Below are 24,445 nucleotides of genomic sequence, written 5' to 3'. Positions count from 1 at the left end.
CATCACATGACTTAGTATGACCACATCGTACTATAATATATCCTGGGTTCACTCACGGGTTCCATCAGTATATCCTGACCACATCGACTATAATATATCCTGGGTTCACTCACGGAGGCCCTTCCATCACATGACTTAGTATGACCACATCGTACTATAATATATCCTGGGTTCAGTCAAGGAGGTCCTTCCATCACATGACTTAGTATGACCACATCGTACTATAATATATCCTGGGTTCACTCACGGAGGTCCTTCCATCACATGACTTAGTATGACCACATCGTACTATAATATATCCTGGGTTCACTCACGGAGGCCCTTCCATCACATGACTTAGTATGACCACATCGTACTATAATATATCCTGGGTTCACTCACGGAGGTCCTTCCATCATGACTTAGTATGACCACATCGTACTATAATATATCCTGGGTTCACTCACGGAGGTCCTTCCATCACATGACTTAGTATGACCACATCGTACTATAATATATCCTGGGTTCACTCACGGAGGCCCTTCCATCATACATTACATTTACATTTAAGTCATTTAGCAGACGCTCTTATCCAGAGCGACTTACAAATTGGTGCATTCACCTTATGACATCCAGTGGAACAGTAGTGCATCTAAATCTTTTAAGGGGGGGTGAGAGGGATTACTTTATCCTATCCTAGGTATTCCTTAAAGAGGTGGGGTTTCAGGTGTCTCCGGAAGGTGGTGATTGACTCCGCTGTCCTGGGTCCTTGTTCCACCATTGGGGGCCAGAGCAGCAACAGTTTTGACTGGGCTGAGCAGGAACTGTACTTCCTCAGTGGTAGGGAGGCGAGCAGGCCAGAGGTGGATGAACGCAGTGCCCTTGTTTGGGTGTAGGGCCTGATCGAGCCTGGAGGTACTGAGGTGCGTTCCCCTCATAGGCAAGCACCATGGTCTTGTATATCCTGGGTTCACTCACGGAGGTCCTTCCATCACATGACTTAGTATGACCACATCGTACTATAATATATCCTGGGTTCACTCACGGAGGTCCTTCCATCACATGACTTAGTATGACCACATCGTACTATAATATATCCTGACTCACGGAGGTCCTTCCATCACATGACTTAGTATGACCACATCGTACTATAATATATCCTGACTCACGGAGGCCCTTCCATCACATGACTTAGTATGACCACATCATACTATAATATATCCTGGGTTCACTCACGGAGGCCCTTCCATCACATGACTTAGTATGACCACATCGTACTATAATATATCCTGGGTTCAGTCAAGGAGGTCCTTCCATCACATGACTTAGTATGACCACATCGTACTATAATATATCCTGGGTTCACTCACGGAGGTCCTTCCATCACATGACTTAGTATGACCACATCGTACTATAATATATCCTGGGTTCACTGAGGCCCTTCCATCACATGACTTAGTATGACCACATCGTACTATAATATATCCTGGGTTCACTCACGGAGGCCCTTCCATCACATGACTTAGTATGACCACATCGTACTATAATATATCCTGGGTTCACTCACGGAGGTCCTTCCATCACATGACTTAGTATGACCACATCCTTCCACATCGTACTATAATATATCCTGGGTTCACTCACAGGCCCTTCCATCACATGACTTAGTATGACCACATCGTACTATAATATATCCTGGGTTCACTCACGGAGGTCCTTCCATCACATGGCTTAGTATGACCACATCGTACTATAATATATCCTGGGTTCACTCACGGAGGCCCTTCCATCACATGACTTAGTATGACCACATCGTACTATAATATATCCTGGGTTCACTCACGGAGGTCCTTCCATCACATGACTTAGTATGACCACATCGTACTATAATATATCCTGGGTTCACTCACGGAGGTCCTTCCATCACATCACTTAGTATGACCACATCGTACTATAATATATCCTGGGTTCACTCACGGAGGTCCTTCCATCACATGACTTAGTATGACCACATCGTACTATAATATATCCTGGGTTCACTCACGGAGGTCCTTCCATCACATCACTTAGTATGACCACATCGTACTATAATATATCCTGGGTTCACTCACGGAGGTCCTTCCATCACATGACTTAGTATGACCACATCGTACTATAATATATCCTGGGTTGGCACTTCTCCCCTCTGCCCTTGTTCCTAATCAGTAGGGGGTTCCCCTTGTCTCCCTTCAGTTCAATTCGAAGGGGCTTTATTGGTATGGGAAACGTGTTTACATTGCTAAAGCAAGTGAGATAAACAATAAACAAAAGTGAGAAGACACAAAACAACATCAACAAAAATGAGAATCTAACAGTAAGTATTGCACTCAAAAAAGTGTAAAAAAGATGGACATTTCAAGTGTTATGTTATCAGCTATGTACAGGGTTATATCAATGTGCAAATAGTTGTAGTATGAATAATAGGGGAAGATAAATAAACAGATAAATATTGGTGGTATATACAATGTTGTTTGTGCTCCACTTGGTGCCCTTTTCTTATTGCAACGGGCCACAAATCTTGTTGCTATGATTGCACAACTGCAATATTTCACCTAACAGAATTGGGAGTTTATCAATGTTTGATTCGTTTTCAAATTCTTTGTTGGTCTGTGTGATCTGTGGGAAATACAGTATGTATCTCTAATGTGGTCATACATTTGGCAGAGGGTTAGGAACTGCAGCTCAGTTTCCATCTCATTTCGTGGGCATTGGGCAGAAAGCCTGTCTTCTGCTGTCAATAACAAGGCTATGCTCATTGCCCCAGAGTCTCTCTCCTCTCTCCTTAGAGTTCCCCCTGTCCTCTCCTCAGGCTTTTGGTCACTGTGAATTAGAACCCTGCTCTGGACCCAGACTGAGTCCCACTACTCACTCCTCACTACTCAGGTCCTCAACTATGTTTCCTGCTCTCTCTCTCTCTCTCTCTCTCTCTCTCTTCCTCTTCCCCCATTTCTCCCTCTTCCTCTGTCTCTCTCTCTCTCCCTGTCTCCCTCTCTCACTCTGCTCCAAGAATTAACACAAAGAAGAAACCAGAGCTGGCCTTACTCCCTGCATCTGGGACTTTGCGTGTGAACGGTAGTGAGATCCTTGGGGAAAAACACAGGAGACAGTTAGGGACTTCAAAGGGGTCCTGTGTGCAGGTGTGAGGGCCGTCTGACACAGAGCTCTACTCTGAGGGCCCTGTGTGCAGGTGTGAGGGCCGTCTAACTCAGAGCACTAATCTGAGGGCTGCTTGTCAGTTGCACACCCCTGTCAAACATGGAACTCCTTTGAAGGTCTCTCAGGCATAATGCAATATCTTTACATTCCAAACAACACACCTAGTTGGTTGCACCCTCCAGCTTGTACACACACGCACGCACACACACACACACACACACACAGACACGCACGCACGCACGCACGCACGCACGCACGCACGCACGCACGCACGCACGCACACACACACACACACACACACACACACACACACACACACACACACACACACAGCAAACACACACACGCTCTTGAATATATAGTACACAGCAAACAAACCCAGAACAATGAACTCATAAACGTGTTGTATTTTGTCAAGGAAGGCCTCTATGAGAGACCCACATTTTCGGCCTCCGCCATTCTGTTAATGGTTTAAATTATGTTGTTTCATAGAAAATAAAAATAAATAAAAACAATTTTACACATGGATGGTTTGCATTGTTAATTCAGTCCTCATATGAGTTATTGTTGGTAGAATTATTGTCGTAGAAATAATTATGGCCCCTGTGGGAACAGATACAAATACAGTGTTGACAATGGAGAGTGTCACTTGGTCCCTTATGCAGGCTTAGTAAACAGAGTAGAGCATGACAGTATTTCTCTGTCCTATCAGTATGGGTAAAGTACATACATCTGTATTCATAGGTGGCCATGGGTGGCCCTGTGACCTCAGGGTCACAGTCAAGATATGATTGTACTTCCACATATCAAATCAACCACAAGGTTCATAACCAGACACTGAGGCTATGAATCATATGCACAGCACAACATCTCATCTATTCCATCTACAGAGTGGACCCTGGGCCTCTCCTTCACTCTCAACCACCCAGTCAGCCATACAACCTACCAGCCAGACCTACCCACCCACAACTCCAGTAATCCATCAAGCCAGCCAGCCACCCTGCCAGGCTACCAGAACCCAGCATCAGCATGTGTAACTGATCATAAATCCTCAACCAACACACTCAGAGCAAAAAGCAACTAGCAGGCCATAAACAGATCAGGTACTGCTTATAAAGAGAGAGATACTAACTTCCAATTAACAATCAAAGAGCAAGCATGCACAGCATTCTGTCATGGTTATTTCATCATAATTGTTGATGTGTAAGTATGCGCCAGACCTCTGGACCTAATCACAACAGCATCTTGACTTGCATGCTTCCAACATTAATATCAGATACAGGAATGGAAAGTCTGTCTTCTATTACTATACTGGTGGAGAATAGTGGAATTTTAAAATCCCTGCAGATATTGCAAGATTTCCCACAAGAGGGCACTGATGTTAACCTACATGCTACAGTAATGACGAATGTGAAACCATGTCACATGGTGAGCCTATAATGTTACACTTTAGGGATATTGCTATTTTTTTTAAAGAGTACCTCAATGAACAAGGAAATAAATTATTTAGATTTCTACTCCATGAGTTTGCAAAATTGTAACATGACATTGTAACGCTTGCCTTTGAAGTGAACCTTCTCGTGTAAAAAGGGACTGTCCAACCAACATGTGTGATCATTATTTTCCAGGATGAACAATACAATAAAGTCAGCTACATTTATTCGGAACCTCCACTATGGTGTTCAACGAAAATTCTCAGACTTCTTGGACCCTCAAGAGAGCTGGAAAGACGTTCTTGTTTCTATACACAAACCCACAGGGGAGCCGAAGTACTCTCAGGTACTCGCATTTAAGGTCATGTGCTGGTCATCTACAGTACTTCACTGATAGGAGTGACACCAAAGTTGTCATCTTTGATGACAAAATGGTTACCTTCTGTCAAAGCTGTCTGTTACATTGCAACATTAGCATTGTATTCATCAGATGCTGGTTTTTGGTTGTTCCGGTCATGGTCTACTCTGGGGGACATCTAACAGCACTGTGGGAGAGGTGGCATCTTGATGAGCCACAGGTTAATGGCTGCAGCCAGGATGCTGCTACCGGGTATGCTACGGTCAACGTGTGTGTTTCATCAAACAGCTTGTATTGACTGTCTATTCCACTCGCTGGTTTTGATCGTCTTGTATAGATTTATTATCTATGATTTCACCCAAACATAAAAAACCTCTGCTCAACCATCCCCCAGCCACATCCCAGCCACCTGTGTCTCCTGGGGGAAAAGAGACAGTAAACAACACTGAAACCAGAACCTTGGGAAGGACAGAGGAACAGCCACTTCCAGACAGCACCTCAGAGCAGCAGGAGGTCGAGGAACCCAATGACACTTCAGGTTTGGACTAATGTTGTATGACTTTCATATGCATGTGTTATAACCACTTGAGGTGTTATGAGCGCCCAAAACATAGTAATACATGGGGTTATATAGATTATAGGTTATTTTACTGGTGGTTTAATTACATAGATGTGGTGACAAGAAGCTATTATAGATTGTGTTGAGTGAAATTTGACTGATCGTTTGATCCTGTTCAGAAATGTGTCGCAATGCACACAATATCCAGTAGATGGCAGCATTTACCTAAAAAAACGATGGTAGTATACCAAGACTGTCCCTTATGAACAGGTTAATAATCCATTGATTCTCAGGTTTTCTAAGGCTTTCTTTCCACTCACTGGCCTTGGTGAGGGCATCTTTGGAACGGTCTACAAAGGCCTCATCAATGGTAAACCTGTGGCAGTGAAGAAACTACTCTCAGTAGGTGCCAATATTATCTGTGGCAATAACACTATTCATATTGTACACAGAGTATACAAAACATTAAGAACACCTGCTCTTTCCGTGACATAGACTGACCAGGTGAATCCAGGTGAAAGCTATGATCCCTCACTTGTTAAATCCACTTCAATCAGTGTAGATGAAGGGGAGGAGACAAGTTAAAGAAGGATTTTTATACCTTTAGACAATTGACACATTCATCTACCGCACATCTACCATTCCAGTGTTTAAATTGCTATATTGTAATTACTTCTGTCAAAGCTGTCTGTTTAAATTGCTATATTGTAATTACTTCTGTCAAAGCTGTCTGTTTAAATTGCTATATTGTAATTGTAATTACTTCTCCACCATGGCCTATTTATTGCCTTAACTCCCTTATCTTACCTCATTTGCACTCACTGTACATAGGCTTTTGTTTTCTTTTGTTCTGCTATATTATTGACTGTTTTGTTTATTCCATGTGTAACTGTGTTGTTGTATGTGTCGAATTTCTATGCTTTCTCTTGGCCAGGTCGCAGTTGCAAATGAGAACTTGTTCTCAACTAGCCTACCAGGTTAAATAAAGGTGAAAAAAATATATATATTTTAAAAAAATGTTCAGTTCATTCAAGAGGTCCAAATTCTTATGGCATAAGTGTCTATTTTCTGCTCTTCCATTGTCCTATTGTAGGGAGTCCTTATAAACTAGCTGACCTACTGTGTGACCACTTCATAACCATTGCAGCTCTATTTCTTTAACAGAAGCAATAGCTAGTGTGTGCTCAATATCTCAATAAGGCAACTCTACTGTAATAAAAATCAACAGAGAAATGTCCTGCGAGAATGGCTTTTACTTAGGAGCTGTCCAGATATCGGTTTTAGATTGAATGGATATTACTAGATTTGATTTAGCTTGAATTGTCTTTATGGTTTGAAGAAAAGCCTACTGTTTATTTGATGATAGGCTTCTTGTTCCACAGGTTGAAACATGAAAACCTGGTAGACATAATCACCCTTGTTTTGTGTATGCTTACATGTCTAATGGGTCGTTGCCAGACCGGCTGGCTTGCTTGGTAAGCATGCACACTGTACAATGTCAGTATCAAAATCAATATTGATTGTAGCTACCTTCATTTGTACATAATCAATTAAATAAAATTGATTTTGGAAGAGAGCTGTTTTACAGGTGCTTTCTCTTTAGAATGAATATGTTTGTGTGGTTGTAGGACCGTAGTCCTCCTATGTCCTGGTACAGATGTCTGACCGCCTTGGGAACAGCCAGAGGCTTGGATTATCTGCACAGCAGCAACCATGTCCACGGAGATGACAAGAGGTAACTGGAAGTTTTTAATAAATGCCTTTCTTATGCCACTTGATCAAATATTTGACATTTGAATCATAGTCAGACATGAAAATGAGTCTCCGCACACTCAGGATCAATGCACAATTTTCAATTTATTTAGGCTGAGTTTTCGGTCATCAGACCTTCATCAGAGCATGACAAAATACATTTTAAATTGTGTATTAATCCTGAGTGTGCGGAGACCTTTTTATTTCAGCATTACTCTTTATCCCCTGCACCTTAGCTAGGGTCGGATGTGCGACAGATCCTCTTAAAAACCATAGACAGACAACCTTGTCATATCAGTCTCAAGAGTAGTTATTCATGAGTTCTAAACATAAGTGTCTGGCTGCAGAAATATTTTTCTGGATAAAGCACTTGTACTGAAAATCTCTGACTTTGGGCTGACACGGGCCTCGGCCATGCGGTCGTCTTCGACAGTGATGACCGAAAAAATCTAATCAAACAGTTTTTGGGTGGTACGTTGTACTTTACACCAACACACATCTATGGAACTAACACAATATGAAGACATTATACAATGTTGTGTGAAAATCCACACCAGCACTGATTTGAATATCACCTGAGTGACACTACATGACTGTCACGCCCTGACCTTAGTTATCTTTGTTTTCTTTATTATTTTGGTTAGGTCAGGGTGTGACGAGGGTGGTTTGTTTAGTTTTGTATTGTCTAGGGGTTTTTGCTAGTCTAGGGTTATATTTTTTGCAAGTCTATGTGTTTATATGTCTATGGTTGCCTATGATTGGTTCTCAATCAGAGGCAGCTGTTTATCGTTGTCTGATTGGGGACCATATTTAGGTAGCCATATTCCATGGGTAGTTTGTGGGTTCTTATTCTATGTTAAGTTGCCTGTCTGCACTAGCCATATTAGCGTCACGGTTCGTTTTGTATAGTTTGTTCATTGTTCTTTATTTCATTAAAGAAGTATGTACGCTTACCAAGCTGCGCCTTGGTCTCCTCCATATGACAACAATGACAAGCAATTGAGACAGCACCTCATGTGGCTACACCCCTAAACATTATGCCAAACAGGTCAAGCCTTTCACACTATCACTTTAAATACCTAAATATAACCCAGAAGATACAGTGACAACAATATTGAATTGATGATGAAACTGCAACGTAAGTCAAACTCATAAAATTGAATTGCCAGTTCAGCGCTTTACCTCAGTGCCTGACTCCAAAACCTACTGACACACAATTGTTGGACCCTTAAGTGAGAATTGTTTTATTTTTTATTTAACTATCCAAGTCATTTAAGAACTACCCTGGCCAAACCCCCCCCTAACCCGTACGACGCTGGGCCAATTGTGCACCGCCCTATGGGACTCCCGATCACGTCCAATTGTGACACGCCTCTAGCACTGCAATAGTGCCTTAGACCACTGTGTCAATCGGGAGAACTGCACTGAAACATGCACCTGTGCCCGTCTACCAGCCAATTCATTTCAAATGAAATACCAACAAATGAAAGGTTACTGCTCCTCAATGTTGGTAAATGTTGATGGAGGCTTATAATGTAAAGTGTGGGAACAGTACTGTATGACATAAATGATGTACTCTACTGTCAGCAGTCCAATATGAGGTCAGGTCTTCTGTGTGTTGAACTGATTGAACCTCATCATAAACCAACAGCTACTGTCAGTGTTCAGCCTGAACCCTGGGAACAGTAGCGTACAGTATCTAGACATAGCCTGCTATATTATTAATGAAGAGTAATAGAGGGCTGTTGTTGGCTAGAGCTGGAGCCAGCCAGGTGGTTAATCTAAGGTATCTGTCATCCACAGGTGTTGCTAGAAATATTGTCTGGAGTCCTGCCAGTTGATGAAAATTGTGATCCTATGTTCCTGGTGAGCAAGCAGAACAATGGAAGCTTTCTCTTTAGTACTCGTCTGTCTTCATCATACAGTGGGATGAATGCATATGATCTGAAGAAAGAAAATGTTTCACTTTTTGTATTTACTATGCAGTGTCAATCAAAAAGCTAATTACGCAGCATTACTTAGTTTCTACTCTTCACTCCCTGTTGAGCATAAGGCCACATTTGTACAGTATACAGTAGATGGCAGACAGTGTTGTATATCTCATCTGTCAGTGTAGTTACCACTGCAAGCAGTAGCTGAAGGATGTGTTGCTGCTGTTGATTGGTATGATTTGTTATGACTGTCACAGATGAACATGAAGGATGAGATAGATGAGGAAGGAATGGCCCTGGAGGACAAGAGGATGCTGTCTTAATGACAGAAAGAACAAACAGCCACTGACGAAAGAGGTGTGTGATGCCAGTACAGTTGCTAGCACTTTAGTTGACAGCACAGTCTCCACTGGTATATCAATGGGTACTTTGTGCTTCTTAGTTATAGCTGGGAGCCAACGCTTACTACTATGTGCTTAATTGTCTTTATCGCATTGAAATAATGTAGATATTTGAATAGGTCATGACGGAGCTTGAAGATGTTGTCAAAAGCATTTCACTAGAACAGCTGGGGCCTGAGAGGGAAGCAGACAACATGGGAGACGACCCCTTGCCTCACACTTTTTCCTTAAACAAGGTTACCTTGCTCTAGAGCAGTGACCAACATTTTTCCAAAGTCTTCTGTATTTTTTTGTTGCTTTAGGAATAAACGGCATTTGTTTTTTATATATATATTTGGAAAAACAGAGCATACTGTATATTTGATGTAAATATTTTTATTTTCCTTTTTAAAAAGCAGCTGTTTTAAGAATAATAAACAACTTAAGACCAAACAAGACAGTTCTCATGAGAGTGTATTCCCTTGTCCGAAGATGAGGTGTTAAACTAGTGATTTGCCATACAATAAATCAGTAGACAAGTGACTGTGGCAGAAAGAAATTCCATTTGGAATCACTGTCTCTGGGACTCCCACCCTGCATTCACACCATAGGAGCTGGCACAGTAGCATACTTAGCTTCCTCGAATGCTAATCAGAGCTATGAAATAGTGGAAGCCCCTGTTCTCTCCGTTACGTGACCCTCATTGACACTATAGATAGACAGTACAGACAATACCTTTTCATCAAAGACAGAGCAGAACACCTACAACATGTACAGCACTTGCATAGAAAAATACGTTTCTCAGCAGATGTGTTTTATGTAAACCACAGTTATCAAAAAAGAAATGTTCCAATATTTTTTTTAAAAGAAGAAAAATGACAGGAGCAAATATTACATCTTTAAGTGGGGTTTGGACCTCTTCATAGCTGTGCCCACATATTGATGGAGACATTTGATCAACTTTAGGTACAGGAAACACATAACAAATTGGCATTGATCTAAGAGGAATGCAAGGAATGATTGCAAGCATGTGAACTCAACTCATGGAGGATTCATCACATTGGCACAATTCACATTAGTCGCACTAACATATTTTTTTATTCTAGGCAACAGTGTAAAAACCTTTCTTACTTAACTTGTTCTAACCTCTGAATAGCTCAGTAAAATACTTTGAATGAATCGCAGGCTACAAATGGACATTCTCAAGTGTGTTTCAGCTCAGTTGTCCATTGGCGTGCATAGTTCAGTCTCTGGGTGAGCTTCGAGGGTTTAGAAGTTTTTTTATTTTATTTTTATTTTATTTATTTTTTACAAGAGATTGTTTCAAATAATCTTTCCCTCCATCACTTGGAATGTTCCATTATGGAGCGTGTGTGTGTGTGTGTGTGGGGGGGGGGGTCTGTTTAGTCATCCTCTTCTCCATCTCCGGGCGGTCTGGTGATGCGGCGTCCTCCCTTCTTCCCAGCGGGGCCCTTGGGCTTGGCAAAGGCCTGCTTGTGTGCGTGCTGCTTGGGATGGACTTCCTCATACAGGAAGTCACCAGTCAGCTCTTCCCCACTTTCAATCTCGAGCTATGAACAGTCACACACGAATAGTGAGGCGTTGGACTTTTAACCAAACCAGGGTTGGAGCCAATTCCATATAAATTCAGTAAATTTAGGAAGTAAACGCATTGAGAAAAAAATGTAATAATAGTGTCAGTTTACATCCTGAATTGAAACTAAATTAACCTGAACCAAACCTACTGACTTTTTTAATGAACCCTAAGACACATGGAACACTTGTATTGGTGTTAACACCAATTGTTTGATCTTTCGGTCCTTACCTTCTTCAAAATGTCAATTTGTATGTTGTTCTCCACCATGTCTACCAGGGGATTTTTGCAACTGGAATAGAGCATCCTCTCTTTGATGCTGCACTTGTACCCCGGCATGGAATAAATGAACACTGCAAAAGGCAAAATAACAATGGAGGATGTCTCATCACAATCACAGATATACAATGCAGTAAATATGAAAGATGTATTTTGTATATAGGTATGATGACAGCTGTGCTTGGTGTCTTCAGTTGGTTCTCTTCTATTGTTCTTTGTGAAAACAGTGAATGTGAATATATTCACCTGTGGACTCCAGGTAGTCTCCCTCGTGGGAATGATTGTAGCGGAAGAAGTGATAGCGAGCAGACTCTGTGGGGATCCTCTTGGGCAGGTCTTTCACCTCGGTTGGTTCAGTGTTAGACAACCTAATGAGTTCTTTGGCAAAGTCTATTTCCTATCGAGAGTAGATATGAAACCGTACTATGAATTAACCAGATATGACAGTCGGACAATTACGCTCTAATAAAATGTCATTTCATCTTTGTGTGATTTATTGAATAGCTCTTTTGATAACATGCCCATTATGAGAAAAAGGCAGAGCCGGTTCGACGTGTCACAATTATGCCTTTGTCAACAAATGTGATCTTGTGACACAAGCCCTTGAATTTCAATGAGAACTGACACAATGACACTTTGGTAAACAAAGAAGAACCACATCGTACTGTTCTCAATAGAACTCCTGACTCCAAAATTCCTTTGACAGTCTACAGAGAAGCCTGAGGATAAAAGAGGAACAGAACTTGTTCTCAACTGACTCACCTGGAAAAGCGACAGAGGAAGAGAAGTACTTACAAGTTGTACGTAGTTGACTTGCTTGTCTCTGAATCGTTTGAGCGCCTCGAACGCGTCTCCATGCATGGGGAACGCCACCCCCTGCAGTGTCTGCTGCTTGGTGTCTACACTGATGTCAGTCTGCACCTGAACACAACACAGAGAAAACGACGTAAGACAACTTAACCTTTACCATAGTCAGCACACAGCTCGCTAGTGGTAGTGCTAGTGATTCCATCAATATTTGATTTAACCAGGAAGTCCCTTTGAGGAGAACTGGCCACCTTAAATTAATATGAAGTAGATACGAGGCAAACAAATCCAGAACATTTACTTCCTTACTTCCTCCTGTTCAGATTCTCCACATTGGGGATAATGACTGATGTGGCTGATGTTTCTATTTCTGGACAGGAGAGACAGGAGTGATGATAAAATCACCTTAAAGACTGGAAATGGAAGGGGATGATACTGATGAATTGCACCTATATTTTTAGAGCCCTGCTGGTTCCCTCGGAATTAGAGGCTCTGTCGTGTACACATGATTGAGCAGCAGTGCACCCACCTCATGGACCAGAAGGATTGTGGGGTTTATCCATCAATTTAGTCAAGGCAGTCTCTCTCTCTCCAGGCACATAAATGATAAATACAGTTGAAGTCGGAAGTTTACATACACCTTAGCCAAATACATTTAAAAACTCAGTTGTTCACAATTCCTGACATTTAATCAGAGTAAAAAATCCCTGTATTAGGTCAGTTAGGATCACCACTTTATTTTAAGAATGTGAAATGCCAGAATAATAGTAGAGAGAATGATTTATTTCAGCTTTTATATTTCTTTCATCACATTCCCAGTAGGTCAGAAGTTTACATAGCCTGAATTAGTATTTGGTAGCATTGCCTTTAAATTGTTTAACTTGGGTCAAACGTTTTGGGTAGCCTTCCACAAGCTTACTACAATAAGTTGGGTGAATTTTGGCCCATTCCTCCTGACAGAGCTGGTGTAACGGAGTCAGGTTTGTAGACCTCCTTGCTCTCACACGCTTTTTCAGTTCTGCCAGGTTTGTAGGCCTCCTTGCTCTCACACGCTTTTTCAGTTCTGCCCACAAATGTTCTATAGGATTGAGGTCAGGGCTTTGTGATGGCCACTCCAATACCTTGACTTTGTTGTCCTTAAGCCATTTTGCCACAACCTTGGAAGTATGCTTGGGGTCATTGTCCATTTGAAAGACCCATTTGCGACCAGGCTTTAACTTCCTGACTGATGTCTTGAGATGTTGCTTCAATACATCCACATAATTTTCCAACCTCATGATGCCATCTATTTTGTGAAACGCACCAGTCCCTCCCGCAGTAAAGCACCCCCACAACATGATGCTGCCACCCCCGTGCTTCACAGTTGGGATGGTGTTCTTCGGCTTGCAAGCCTCCCCCTTTCTCCTCCAAACATAACGATGGGCATTATGGCCAAACAGTTCTATTTTTGTTTCATCAGACCAGAGGACATTTCTCCAAATAGTACAATCTTTGTCCCCATGTGCAGTTGCAAACCATAGTCTGGGTTTTTTATGGCGGTTTTGGAGCTGTGGCTTCTTCCTTGCTGAGCAGCCTTTCAGGATATGTCAATATAGGACTCGTTTTACTGTGGATATAAATACTTTGTACCCGTTTCCTCCAGCATCTTCACAAGGTCCTTTGCTGTTGTTCTGGGATTGATTTGCACTTTTTGCACCAAAGTACGTTCATCTCTAGGAGACAGAACGCGTCTCCTTCCTGAGCGGTATGACGGCTGCATGGTCCGATGGTGTTTATACTTGCGTACTATTGTTTGTATAGATGAACGTGGTACCTTCAGGTGTTTGGAAATTGCTCCCAAGGATGAACCAGACTTGTGAAGGTCTACAATTTATTTTCCTGAGGTCTTGGCTGATTTCTTTTGATTTTCCCATGATGTCAAGCAAAGAGGCACTGAGTTTGAAGGTAGGCCTTGAAATACATTCACAGGTACACCTCCAATTGACTCAAATTATGTAAATTTGCCTATCAGAAGCTTCTAAAGCCATGTCACCATTTTCTGGAATTTTCCAAGCTATTTAAAGGCATAGTCAACTTAGTGTATGTAAACTTCTGACCCACTATAATTGTGATACAGTGAATGTAAACAATTGTTGGAAAAATTACTTGTGTCATGCACTAAGTAGATGTCCTAATCGACTTGCCAAAACTATAATTTGTTAAGAAATTTATAGGAGAAATGCTAGCCTGTTTTCACCTGTCTAGCTTTTTATTGGTTGTATTTAGGAGTGTGACTGAATGCTTCTCAGACCACTTCCTTATACAGAGTTAGAGACATGGTTCATGTCAGACAGTCACAGCAACTAGGTTGTTTCCTCTTTAAGAAGGCTGACTTTGGTTTGGTTGGAATCATGAGCCACTGTGTGTTACTTTCTCTTTGGTTAATCACATCTCACAACTACCAAGAGAAAAGCAAACGTGACAAGCTTCATTGTTAGTAGCAAGTCAAGCACTGGCTATCACATAACAGTTTACCCTGATCTTATCAGTGGAGCCAAGCCCAGGCAGTGGTGTGACCTTGTCCAAGTGCTTTCCTGGACAGAATTATTGCAAAGTATCAATGGAAATGAATGATCATTCATCAACTTTCAAAGGTGGCCCCTCGTGTAGGCTGACTATACAGAACATTTTAGTTCAAGACCAGTGTATTTAGTGGGAGATCTCAACAACATCCTATTGCTTACAGTGCATTGTGACTTTTTTTTTTTACACACAAAAAACACCTATTTATATCGCTATGAGTCTCGACCCATACAGGGGAAATAGAGAAAGGGGATACCTAGTCAGTTGTACAACTGAATGCATTCAACTAAAATGTGTCTACCGCATTTAAACCAACCCCTCTGAATCAAAGAGGTGCGGGGGCTGCCTTAATCGATGTCCGCGTCAGGGAATCGTTTCTGGTTGGAGGTTAACTGCCTTGCTCGAGGGCAGAAGGGCATTCGAACCAGCAACCTTTCGGTTACTGGCCTAACGCTCTTAACCGCTAGGCTACGTGCTGCGGTTAGTTGTCCATCTGCCAACTTCCTGTAGTTCTAATGAATCACAGCACCTATCCAGTGACTCTTAGTGCCAGTTCGGCATTTTGCACAGCTGTATTGCTGACCTTGTGGTCTTATGGGGGTTAGGTATCACCAGCATTCATTAATATTCAAGACTGTCTTTTGGATTGAACACAATTCAAAGCATATGCTATGAGTTTACCATACATGTTGCTATGAGTTGCTCAGAATCACTCCCATTATTAAGAGAAATTTGTCTAGATGTATTGGTTTCAAAGCTTAAAGGTTTGAATCGACACCCATTTAACAATGACACTTTCAACCAACATAATTACTTTTGCACATAATCACTTTTAAACATCACAGGAAGTGTGAATACTGTTCTCTCTCTCTGTGTGTGTACCTCACTGAGTTTGATCTGTCTCAGTTCCTCCTCAGCAGCAGTGAGTGGTAGTGGTGCGGCCTTGGTCACCAGGTACTTCTTGTAGCCACTCAGAGACACATCCTCCTGGGGGAGTGGGGATAATCAGGAGGGGAGAGAGGATCACATACCAGTTAGCCTTTTATATACACTATTATAAACTGGTTGGTTCGAGTCCTGAATGCTTATTGGCCGACAGCCATGGTATATCAGACCGTATACCATGGGTATGACAAAACGTTTAGTTTTACTGCCCTAATTACGTTAGTAACCAGTTTATAACAGCAATAAGGCACCTCGGGGGTTTGTGATATAAAATCATTTCCATATTTCCATTACAACAACCTGAATGACAAAGCAGACTGAAAATCTGATCTTCAAAGTTCATTTCAGAAAGGCATAAGAGGATTTCACAACACAATCTAGGCTAATACAGATAATCTAACCAACCTTTGTAGTGCCAAAGAGCTCATCTTTGATAAGCCCCCCACCAAATTCCTTCTTTAGTGTGGCCCTGGTAGCAGCGTATAACATCTTATGTCGCACCTGTTTGAAATAGAATGTATTAGTGAATACACAAAGGGTACTGGAAAAGCAGTCTGTTTACATTTAACTATACTATCCACTTTCTATAACTCAATGACATTCAGTGATTTTATTAATGTGTTTGATTGATTTCTGATTCTTATCTTGCTGCCGCAACATAAGCCCCCATTCTTTTTCCCCATAGGAGAGTAAACTGTGCCTGGATAAACACTAAATAAATGCATCCCATTTGGATGTTTCAGTGAGTACTTTTACATGCACACTAATCATTTCTATATTAAACTGATTATGGCAGTAGGCAGATTATGCAATAGTAATGTAAACAGTATCTCAAATTGGAGTAAGGTCAAAATCGAAGTAAGCATATGCCGATTAAAATACCTGGTGTTCTGTGAAATCTTTTGAATTATTAGGACACGTGAACACCTTAATTCACGTTGCAGCGATGTATATAACGTTTATTTTGATTGCCAATTTTCTGCATCAAGTGGCCTGATTTCAGATGTGTCCGTGTAAACAGGACTATTAGGGAAATAATTATTCTTGAAAAGCATGTAAACGTTTTAATGAAAGTATTATATTAATCTCACTATCCACAATAAATCGGGAGTATTGTTTCTGTTATGAAAAGGTGGCACCAGACAATTGAGAAATTTCCCAGACCCATATGCATTGGGTGTGTACCCTGATTAGGGTGTCCACCCACGGTGTTCAGAATGACAGAAATCACCTTTACATTATGGTCATTATTTGTAACAACACAACATGCAAATCGAGGATGCAATGACGTGTCCTTACCGCCCACTTTGAAGATGTTAGAATAACTGTCCACATTCACTTTTCCTCAGCCAACAAGACGAGTAGCGGAGAGTAAAATCACCTATGCATAGGCGGCGGGTGAGTTTCTAGTTTGAGGAAGCAAATTTGCAGATCCTCTCAAGCTCTGTCAGGTTGGATGGTGATCGTTACTGCACAGCTATTTTTAGGTCTCTCCAGAGATTTTAGATCGGGTTCAAGTACGGGCTCTGGCTGGGCCACTCAAGGACATTCAGAGACTTGTCCCAAAGCCACTCCGGCGTTGTCTTGGCTGTGTGCTTAAGGCCGTTGTCCTGTTGGAAGGTGGACATTCACCCCAGTCTGAGGTCCTGAGAGCTCTGGAGAAGGTTTTCATCAAGGATCTCTCTGTATTTAGCTCTGTTCATCTTTCCCTCGATCCTGACTAGTCTCCCAGTCCCTGCCGCAGAAAAACATCCCCACAGCATGCTGCTTCCACCACCATGCTTCACCGTAGCGGTGGTGCCAGATTTCCTCCAGATGTGACGCTTGGCATTCAGGCCAAATAGTTCAATCTTGGTTTCATCAGACCAGAGAATCTTGTTTCTCATGGTCAAAGTCCTATAGGTAATTTTTGGCAAACTCCAAGCGTGCTGTCATGTGCCTTTAACTGAGGAGTGGCTTCCGTGTGGCCACTCTACCATAAAGGCCTGATTGGTGGAGTGCTACAGAGATGGTTGTTCTTCTAGAAGGTTTACCCATCTCCACAGAGGAACTCTGGAGCTCTGTCAGAGTTACCATCGGGTTCTTGGTCACCTTCCTGACCAAGGCCCTTCTCCCCCGATTGATCAGTTTGGCCGGGCGGCCAGCTCTAGGTAGTTCCAAACTTTTTCTATTTAAGAATGATGGAGGCCACTGTGTTCTTGGGGACCTTCAATGCTGCAGACATTTTTTGGTACCTTTCCCCATATCTGTGCCTCGACACAATCCTGTCTCAGAGCTCTATACAGACAATTCCTTCGAACTCATAGCTTGGTTTTTGCTCTGACATGCACTGTAAACTGTGGGAACTTATATAGACAGGTGTGTACCTTTCCAAATCATGTCCAATTGAATTTACCACAGGTGGACTCCCATCAAGTTGTAGAAACATCTCAATGATGTTCAATGGAAACAGGATGCACCTGAGCTCAATTTTGAGTCTCATAGCAAAGGGTCTGAATACTTATGTAAATAAGGTATTTCTGTTTTTGTTTTTTTTACGAATTTGCACACTTTTAATTTTAATTGCTTTGTCATTATGGGGTATTGTGTGTATATTGGATTAAATAGAAGTTTCCTCATCATTTCAGAATAAGGCTGTAACATAACAAAATGTGGAAAAAGTCAATGGGTCTGAATACCTTCCGAATGCACTGTAAATATAACTAAATCACTGTTCGCAAAAAAGACAGTTTTTTGCATGGCTGAGCACTTATAGCGTAGAAGCCTGGGCTATAGGCTATATCAGATACATTTCTTATTTCTTTGCATGGGAATTACACATTTCATGCAATGCTACTACACTTTATATGAACGGAGACATTAGCAGAATCTTAATTTCTTAAAACAACAAATTATAGGGTAGCCTGCTCTGCTGACACTGACAAACAGACCAATAAAAACTCCGTTGTCCATATAATAGGCCTACGAAAAGGGGACACACGAATAGAATGACGTCCATCTAAACTGGAGGAAATTATTGTCCAAAAACAGACTTTTAAGTGCCACTGACTCAACGATAAAGAGTGAATATGTGAACTGCGTACTCACCGGAGGTATGGCCAATGCTCTCCGCTGGTGCCAATAAGATAGGCTATAGGCCTACTGTTGTTCGCTCAATTAAGTTACAATTTTGATAACTAAAAGACAGATTATAGTATCTTCATTGTCTTCTCTTTAAAGCAATAACTATTTGCTTTCCAAACAATGTTTTCCCGCGATTTAATTGAGAAATATTGCGATACACCTGGTTGGGTCTCTACTTTTCACTGACAGTCTCAACTCAGCAATCATCTATTTGGTATTTGCCGCACACGATGCCCAAATTGAGAATGCTGCCTTTCCTTCCGACTTTAGGCAATGCGATTTCAAACAACTTATTCATGTTTTAAGGCTAGGGGAAGGTAATGATCCACTGTATCCTAATCATGCTTCAGTAGTATGGTTTGAATTATTTTATTTAGCTCTGTATAGACATGAGTAGGCTAATTAGGCTATATCATTTTGGCAATTTAATTCAATTTACTTAGGGAAAGCTCAGTTTCCCCTAGCCTTATGGACATGCTATACGTTTCCAAAGTGGTGTGTGACGCGCTGATGAAGCCTGCCTTCCGTTGCTTATGCATTTGAAAGGCAAGTAAATGGGAAGCATGCTTCAATTACCTGTTGGGAAATAAAAATAGTAGCTATTTTTAATCTTTGCCCAAAAACTATTTTTAACACAGGATTGCATTTGTTGCACAATGATTGGGCTTATAAAAGCGCTGACTGACAGATGTTCTGCTCAAAGGCTTTGATTCTGTATACTGTGCATGTGTGATATTTACATTTATATATACTTTTATTTAACCTTTATTTAACTAGGCAAGTCAGTAACCAAGATATAATGAATATACATGCACCAATTCAATTCCACTAAAATTATGCAAATTAACCCACAGACCGGAATGCATGACCAGTCAAATGTATTTACATAAACTGCTATTTCCATCAATGAATAGACTAAAGAGTATTATCATTTCGCAATGGGACTTTATTTCTTCTCCCAGACAATTGGCCAATGCCAATATTATTTATCAGCTTTTCAAAAAAATAAAAATAATTCCAAAAGCCAGCTATTGGAAACTCTGGTGTAACTGTACTCAGTCTTAGAACATGTGCAAGTGTTTTGAAACCTCTGCAGCTTTCCAGACAAGCCTGGACCTGTGGCACTCAGCCTACGGATAGTGGGTAGGAATGTCGAGCCCTGTCTGCTAGAGCAGGATGCAGTCAGTACTCCCTCGGTCTCTAGTCTCTGCCCCATGTTATTCAGCCTGGTACAGCCAGTGTAGGCCAGGGCACATTTCTCTCCTTTTCTGTGCATCATTCATTTATCTGTCTTAATTGTGCCAACTCATTCAATCTGGTAATGCTAAATTCCTTTCAGTCTCTGCCATTACATCAATTTGAAACAGTTGTGATGTTATCTGTATCAAGAGTTGGTCAAAAAGTTAAATGTCACATTTGCACTTAAGTACAAACTACATATAACCAACAACAATCAGTAATAAACACAAAACATGTTTGCTACGGGTCTGTTGTGAGTCGTGAGCATGAAGAGACTTGTCATTGACATGAACGTGCAACATAATTAGCAAACGGAAGCTGACATCTGTGTGTGAGAGGAGTTGCTTACAGGAGAGTGGTCAGGTGACCAGGCCATGAAGATCCACTCATAGCCCTGGTTGTTGGAGGAGTCCAGTCGGTACAGGATATAAGATGGCAGGTCGTCCTGTAGTAGAGGCAGGACTAACGAGTCATACTCTTGGTCCCATGTCTTTGATGCTTGCCTGGTCTCGCCCAAAGCTAGCTGCTCTGTAACACAAATATTATCAGAATTTAGTGGCTGAAGATTCAAAGTGAAAACATAATTTTGGTGAATAGAATCTCTCTGTGCTTTCCAACATTTCAGAAACTGTTTTAATTCTAAAAAAATATCTGTAATATATCCTTGAGAGACAGCCTTGGTGACAAACATTAGATATGTTTATGGTCAGATCAGTAAAACAAACACATCTTACCATCCTCAATCACAATCTTTAAGAGTCGATATTGGTCTCCACACCTCGCACTGGCAAAGATGTCCTTCACGTCGTTACCAGCTAGAAAAACAGTGGGGGAGTGAGTTTGGTATCGGCACAAGCATGCAATGTGTTCTAATATGGATGTTTCATAGTAGAAGCCTCATCACTGAAATTGGGCTTAAAGAAAAATTTCAAGCTGTTAAACCCATGTTAAAACCTTCCAAAGAACAAACCATGTAATTATCTTCAGCCTTATCTATTTAAAACAATCTTTGCCACAGAAGTTTGGTCAACATACATATACAGTTGAAGTCGGAAGTTTACATACACCTTCGCCAAATATATTTAAACTCAGTTTTTCACAATTCCTGACATTTAATCCTGTCTTTGGTCAGTTAGGATCACCACTTTATTTTAAGAATGTGAAATGCCAGAATAATAGTACAGAGAATGATTTATTTCAGCTTTTATATTTCTTTCATCACATTCCCAGTGGGTCAGAAGTTTAAATACACTCAATTAGTATTTGGTAGCATTGCCTTTAAATTGTTTAACTTGGGTCAAACCATTTCGGGTAGCTTTCCACAAGCTTCCCACAATAAGTTAGGTGAATTTTGGCCCATTCCTCCTGACAGAGCTGGTGTAACTGAGTCAGGTTTGTAGGCCTCCTTGCTCGCACACACTTTTTCAGTTCTGCCCACAAATGTTCTATAGGATTGAGGCCAGGGCTTTGTGATTGCCACTCCAATACCTTGACTTTGTTGTCTTTATGCCATAACTTTGGAAGTTTTGGAAGACCCATTTGCGACCAAGCTTTAACTTCCTAACTGATGTCTTGAAATGTTGCTTCAATATATCCACATAATTTTCCACCCTCATGATGCCATCTATTTTGTGAAGTGCACCAGTCCCTACTGCAGCAAAGCACCCGATATAGGACTCGTTTTACTGTGGATATAGATACTCAGTGATCTGAGTAGAGATTTCCTCCAGCATCTCCACAAGGTCCTTTGCTGTTGTTCTGGGATTGATTTGCACTTTTCGCACCAAAGTATGTTCATCTCTAGGAGACAGAACGTGTCTCCTTCATGAGCGGAATGACGGCTGTGTGGTCACATGGTGTTTATACTTGCGTACTATTGTTTGTACAGATGAACGTGGTACCTTCAGGCATTTGGAAATTGCTCATAAGGGGCCACAGTGGCTCGTGGGTCTGCGTACCAACATCCATACCTCCCTTCCCCTCGTGATACATACATTTAGTTTTAAAGTTAATTTCCTGCAATTTTATAACTAATTTAATGCAATTCTACTAATGTTGCCATGGGGTGGAAAGAAATGTGCATTTTCACAGCTAATTTCCTGCAATTCTATACATTTTTGCCATAGGGTGGAAGCAAATGTTTGCAGTTTTTAAGATGACAACTGATGGTCAATGGGCTCCTCCCTGGTTGGTAATTAGACCATGCTTATTACAAGTTCAGATAGCTGGCAGCTAGACTAATTTACCAATCTAAAAATATTTTGCTAACATGGGCTAATTGAGTGACTGCTGATGGACAATCACATTTCTAAATTGCAGCTTGTATATTCTATTATTTTAACTCTCAACAGTATATCACGACCCCGACTGAGTTGCCCATCCCTGGCCTAAGCCTATCCCTCACATAAGTCCATACTGAGCAAATAGTAGGATGAACGCATGCGACCCACAGCAATCTCCTTCCCACTCATAGATTTGAACAATGTGGCACACCACTATTTTACATGCATGTCGTCAAGTTCACCATATGAACCTTTTAACCCAAGTCGCATGCGTGTTGCTTGGTGAGTAGGATCCTCACTCATCCATGTTGTCAAAACCACACACACACACACACACACACACACCACACACACACACACACACACACACACACACACACACACACACACACACACACACACACACACACACACAAATATTTCAATAATTGTGCAAATGAAAAATACAATATTGGTATCTGTCATTGGGTTGAAAGCACTCAGATACTTTGGTTTAGGCTATTTGTCAGCTCATTTTTTAAATGTAAATGTCTGTTACATTTGAGTGCCAGATGTTTCAATGAAGGCGTTGCCCAAGCCAAAATGTTATTTTTTTACTCGAGTAGAAGCAGAGACAAACACACACACGGTTCTTTTAGGACACCTAGCTACATAACTACCGTTGCTACTTCTTAGCAGAGCATCGAATTAATTATGACAGATAGTTGCTAGCTAGCTACCGTTGCTACTTCTTAGCAGAGCATCGAATTAATTATGACAGATAGTTGCTAGCTAGCTACCGTCGCTAGCTAGTACTTAACGTTACTGTACTACAGTACATAAATAGTAAAACATTGCACATCGATTAAAAACAGATTTTTCAATTAAGATGTATACAGTTCAATCATGCTAAGATAGCGACAATATAACTTAAATGAAATAGCTACCTTGTATGCCCGTTTGGTGGGACATTTTGTATTTTTATCGCAAGAAAGGTTGATGAAGCAGAGAACCAAGCCAGGATAAGGAAGTAGGAAGCGGACTAGGCTAAATTCATGTGTCGTCATCATCATCATCATCATCATCATCAGCAAGGTCACGTGGTTCAACGGTGCGGGGTGACGACGAGGAATACAACAAATCGTATTATTAAATTCCTGCGTTAATTAAATGGTAAACAACAAATGCGCTTTGACCTCGGGAAGTCTATTGACATTCTACACATACACGCTGGACTGGAGGAGCTAGCTATTTTATAGGCTACTACCAATGACTGTATATATGAAGTCTCTGTCTAGCATGAGAGGATGCCACATTTGTTCCATTGTTTCCACTCCAGTCAAGACTGAAATGCAATGTTACATTTACAATGTTACATTCTGCAATGTTACATTTGTAACTTTTGTAATGTAGCCTATTGTTTGTGATGCAATGCCACCAGGGGCATCATTATATATGATATTTATGCCTCTATAACTTTCTCAATCATCAATATTCATGAATCTTTCAGAATTATCCATAATCAGGGTAGCATCCACATTAATGCATAAGTGTTTAGAAACATATTATATTCTTATTTACAATAAAAGTGACACATGACACAATAGATTATTTACCATTAATTTCTATTGGGCACAAAATTATTCGAAACAACCAAAACAAACAGCAAATGCATCCAACAAAGTTGTAGTCACAAGCTTCATGTAATTATTGTGTGCTTGGAATATGGGACCAAACACAAAACTTTTGACTACTTTAATACACAAATAAGTGAATTTGTCCCAATACTTTTGGTTCCCTAAACTGGGGGACTTTGTAGTAACCTCATTGTATAATTTCAAATCCAAAGTGCTGGAGTACGGGGCCAAAACAACAACAAAATATGTCACTGCAAAAGAATGTGGCAAAGAAATTAACTTTTTGTCCTGAATACAAAGCGTTATCTTTGGAGCAAATCCGACACCACACATCACCGAGTACCACTCTTCATATTTTCAAACATGGTGGTGGCTGCATCATGTTATGCATATGCTTGGCATCGCAAGGAC

The 24,445-nt window shown here is 41.1% G+C and overlaps 1 protein-coding gene and 1 pseudogene across 1 annotated transcript; one reads left to right on the top strand and one right to left on the bottom strand.

Moving 5' to 3' along the window:
- Window positions 1-4,803: 4,803 nt before the first annotated feature.
- LOC115109781 (interleukin-1 receptor-associated kinase 4-like) lies at window positions 4,804-9,862 on the top strand (annotated as a pseudogene).
- A 105-nt stretch (window positions 9,863-9,967) lies between these two features.
- On the bottom strand, window positions 9,968-23,454 carry LOC115109269 (twinfilin-1-like). The gene is made up of 9 exons (XM_029633997.2): window positions 23,345-23,454; window positions 20,871-20,951; window positions 20,486-20,664; window positions 16,180-16,275; window positions 15,712-15,816; window positions 12,256-12,381; window positions 11,707-11,857; window positions 11,413-11,534; window positions 9,968-11,158 (listed from the first exon to the last, which is right to left on the bottom strand). The coding sequence occupies exons 1-9, from the start codon at window positions 23,367-23,369 to the stop codon at window positions 10,991-10,993; spliced, it is 1,053 nt and encodes a 350-aa protein (XP_029489857.1). The 5' UTR covers window positions 23,370-23,454; the 3' UTR covers window positions 9,968-10,990.
- Between the last annotated feature and the right edge of the window lie 991 nt (window positions 23,455-24,445).

This window comes from Oncorhynchus nerka, linkage group LG25 (assembly GCF_034236695.1).
Source record: "Oncorhynchus nerka isolate Pitt River linkage group LG25, Oner_Uvic_2.0, whole genome shotgun sequence".
NCBI lineage: Eukaryota > Metazoa > Chordata > Actinopteri > Salmoniformes > Salmonidae > Oncorhynchus > Oncorhynchus nerka.
This window is presented reverse-complemented; position numbering and strand designations above follow the sequence as displayed.

Excerpts from the sequence above, each read along its gene's own strand:
- LOC115109269 (XM_029633997.2), bottom strand. The coding sequence starts at position 23,369 with ATGTCCCACCAAACGGGCATACAAG. Across the intron at positions 16,276-20,485 it reads GGTCACCTGACCACTCTCCT|GTGCGACATAAGATGTTATA; the intron begins GTAAGCAACTCC and ends TATTTCAAACAG. Across the intron at positions 15,817-16,179 it reads AGCTCTTTGGCACTACAAAG|GAGGATGTGTCTCTGAGTGG; the intron begins GTTGGTTAGATT and ends CCACTCCCCCAG.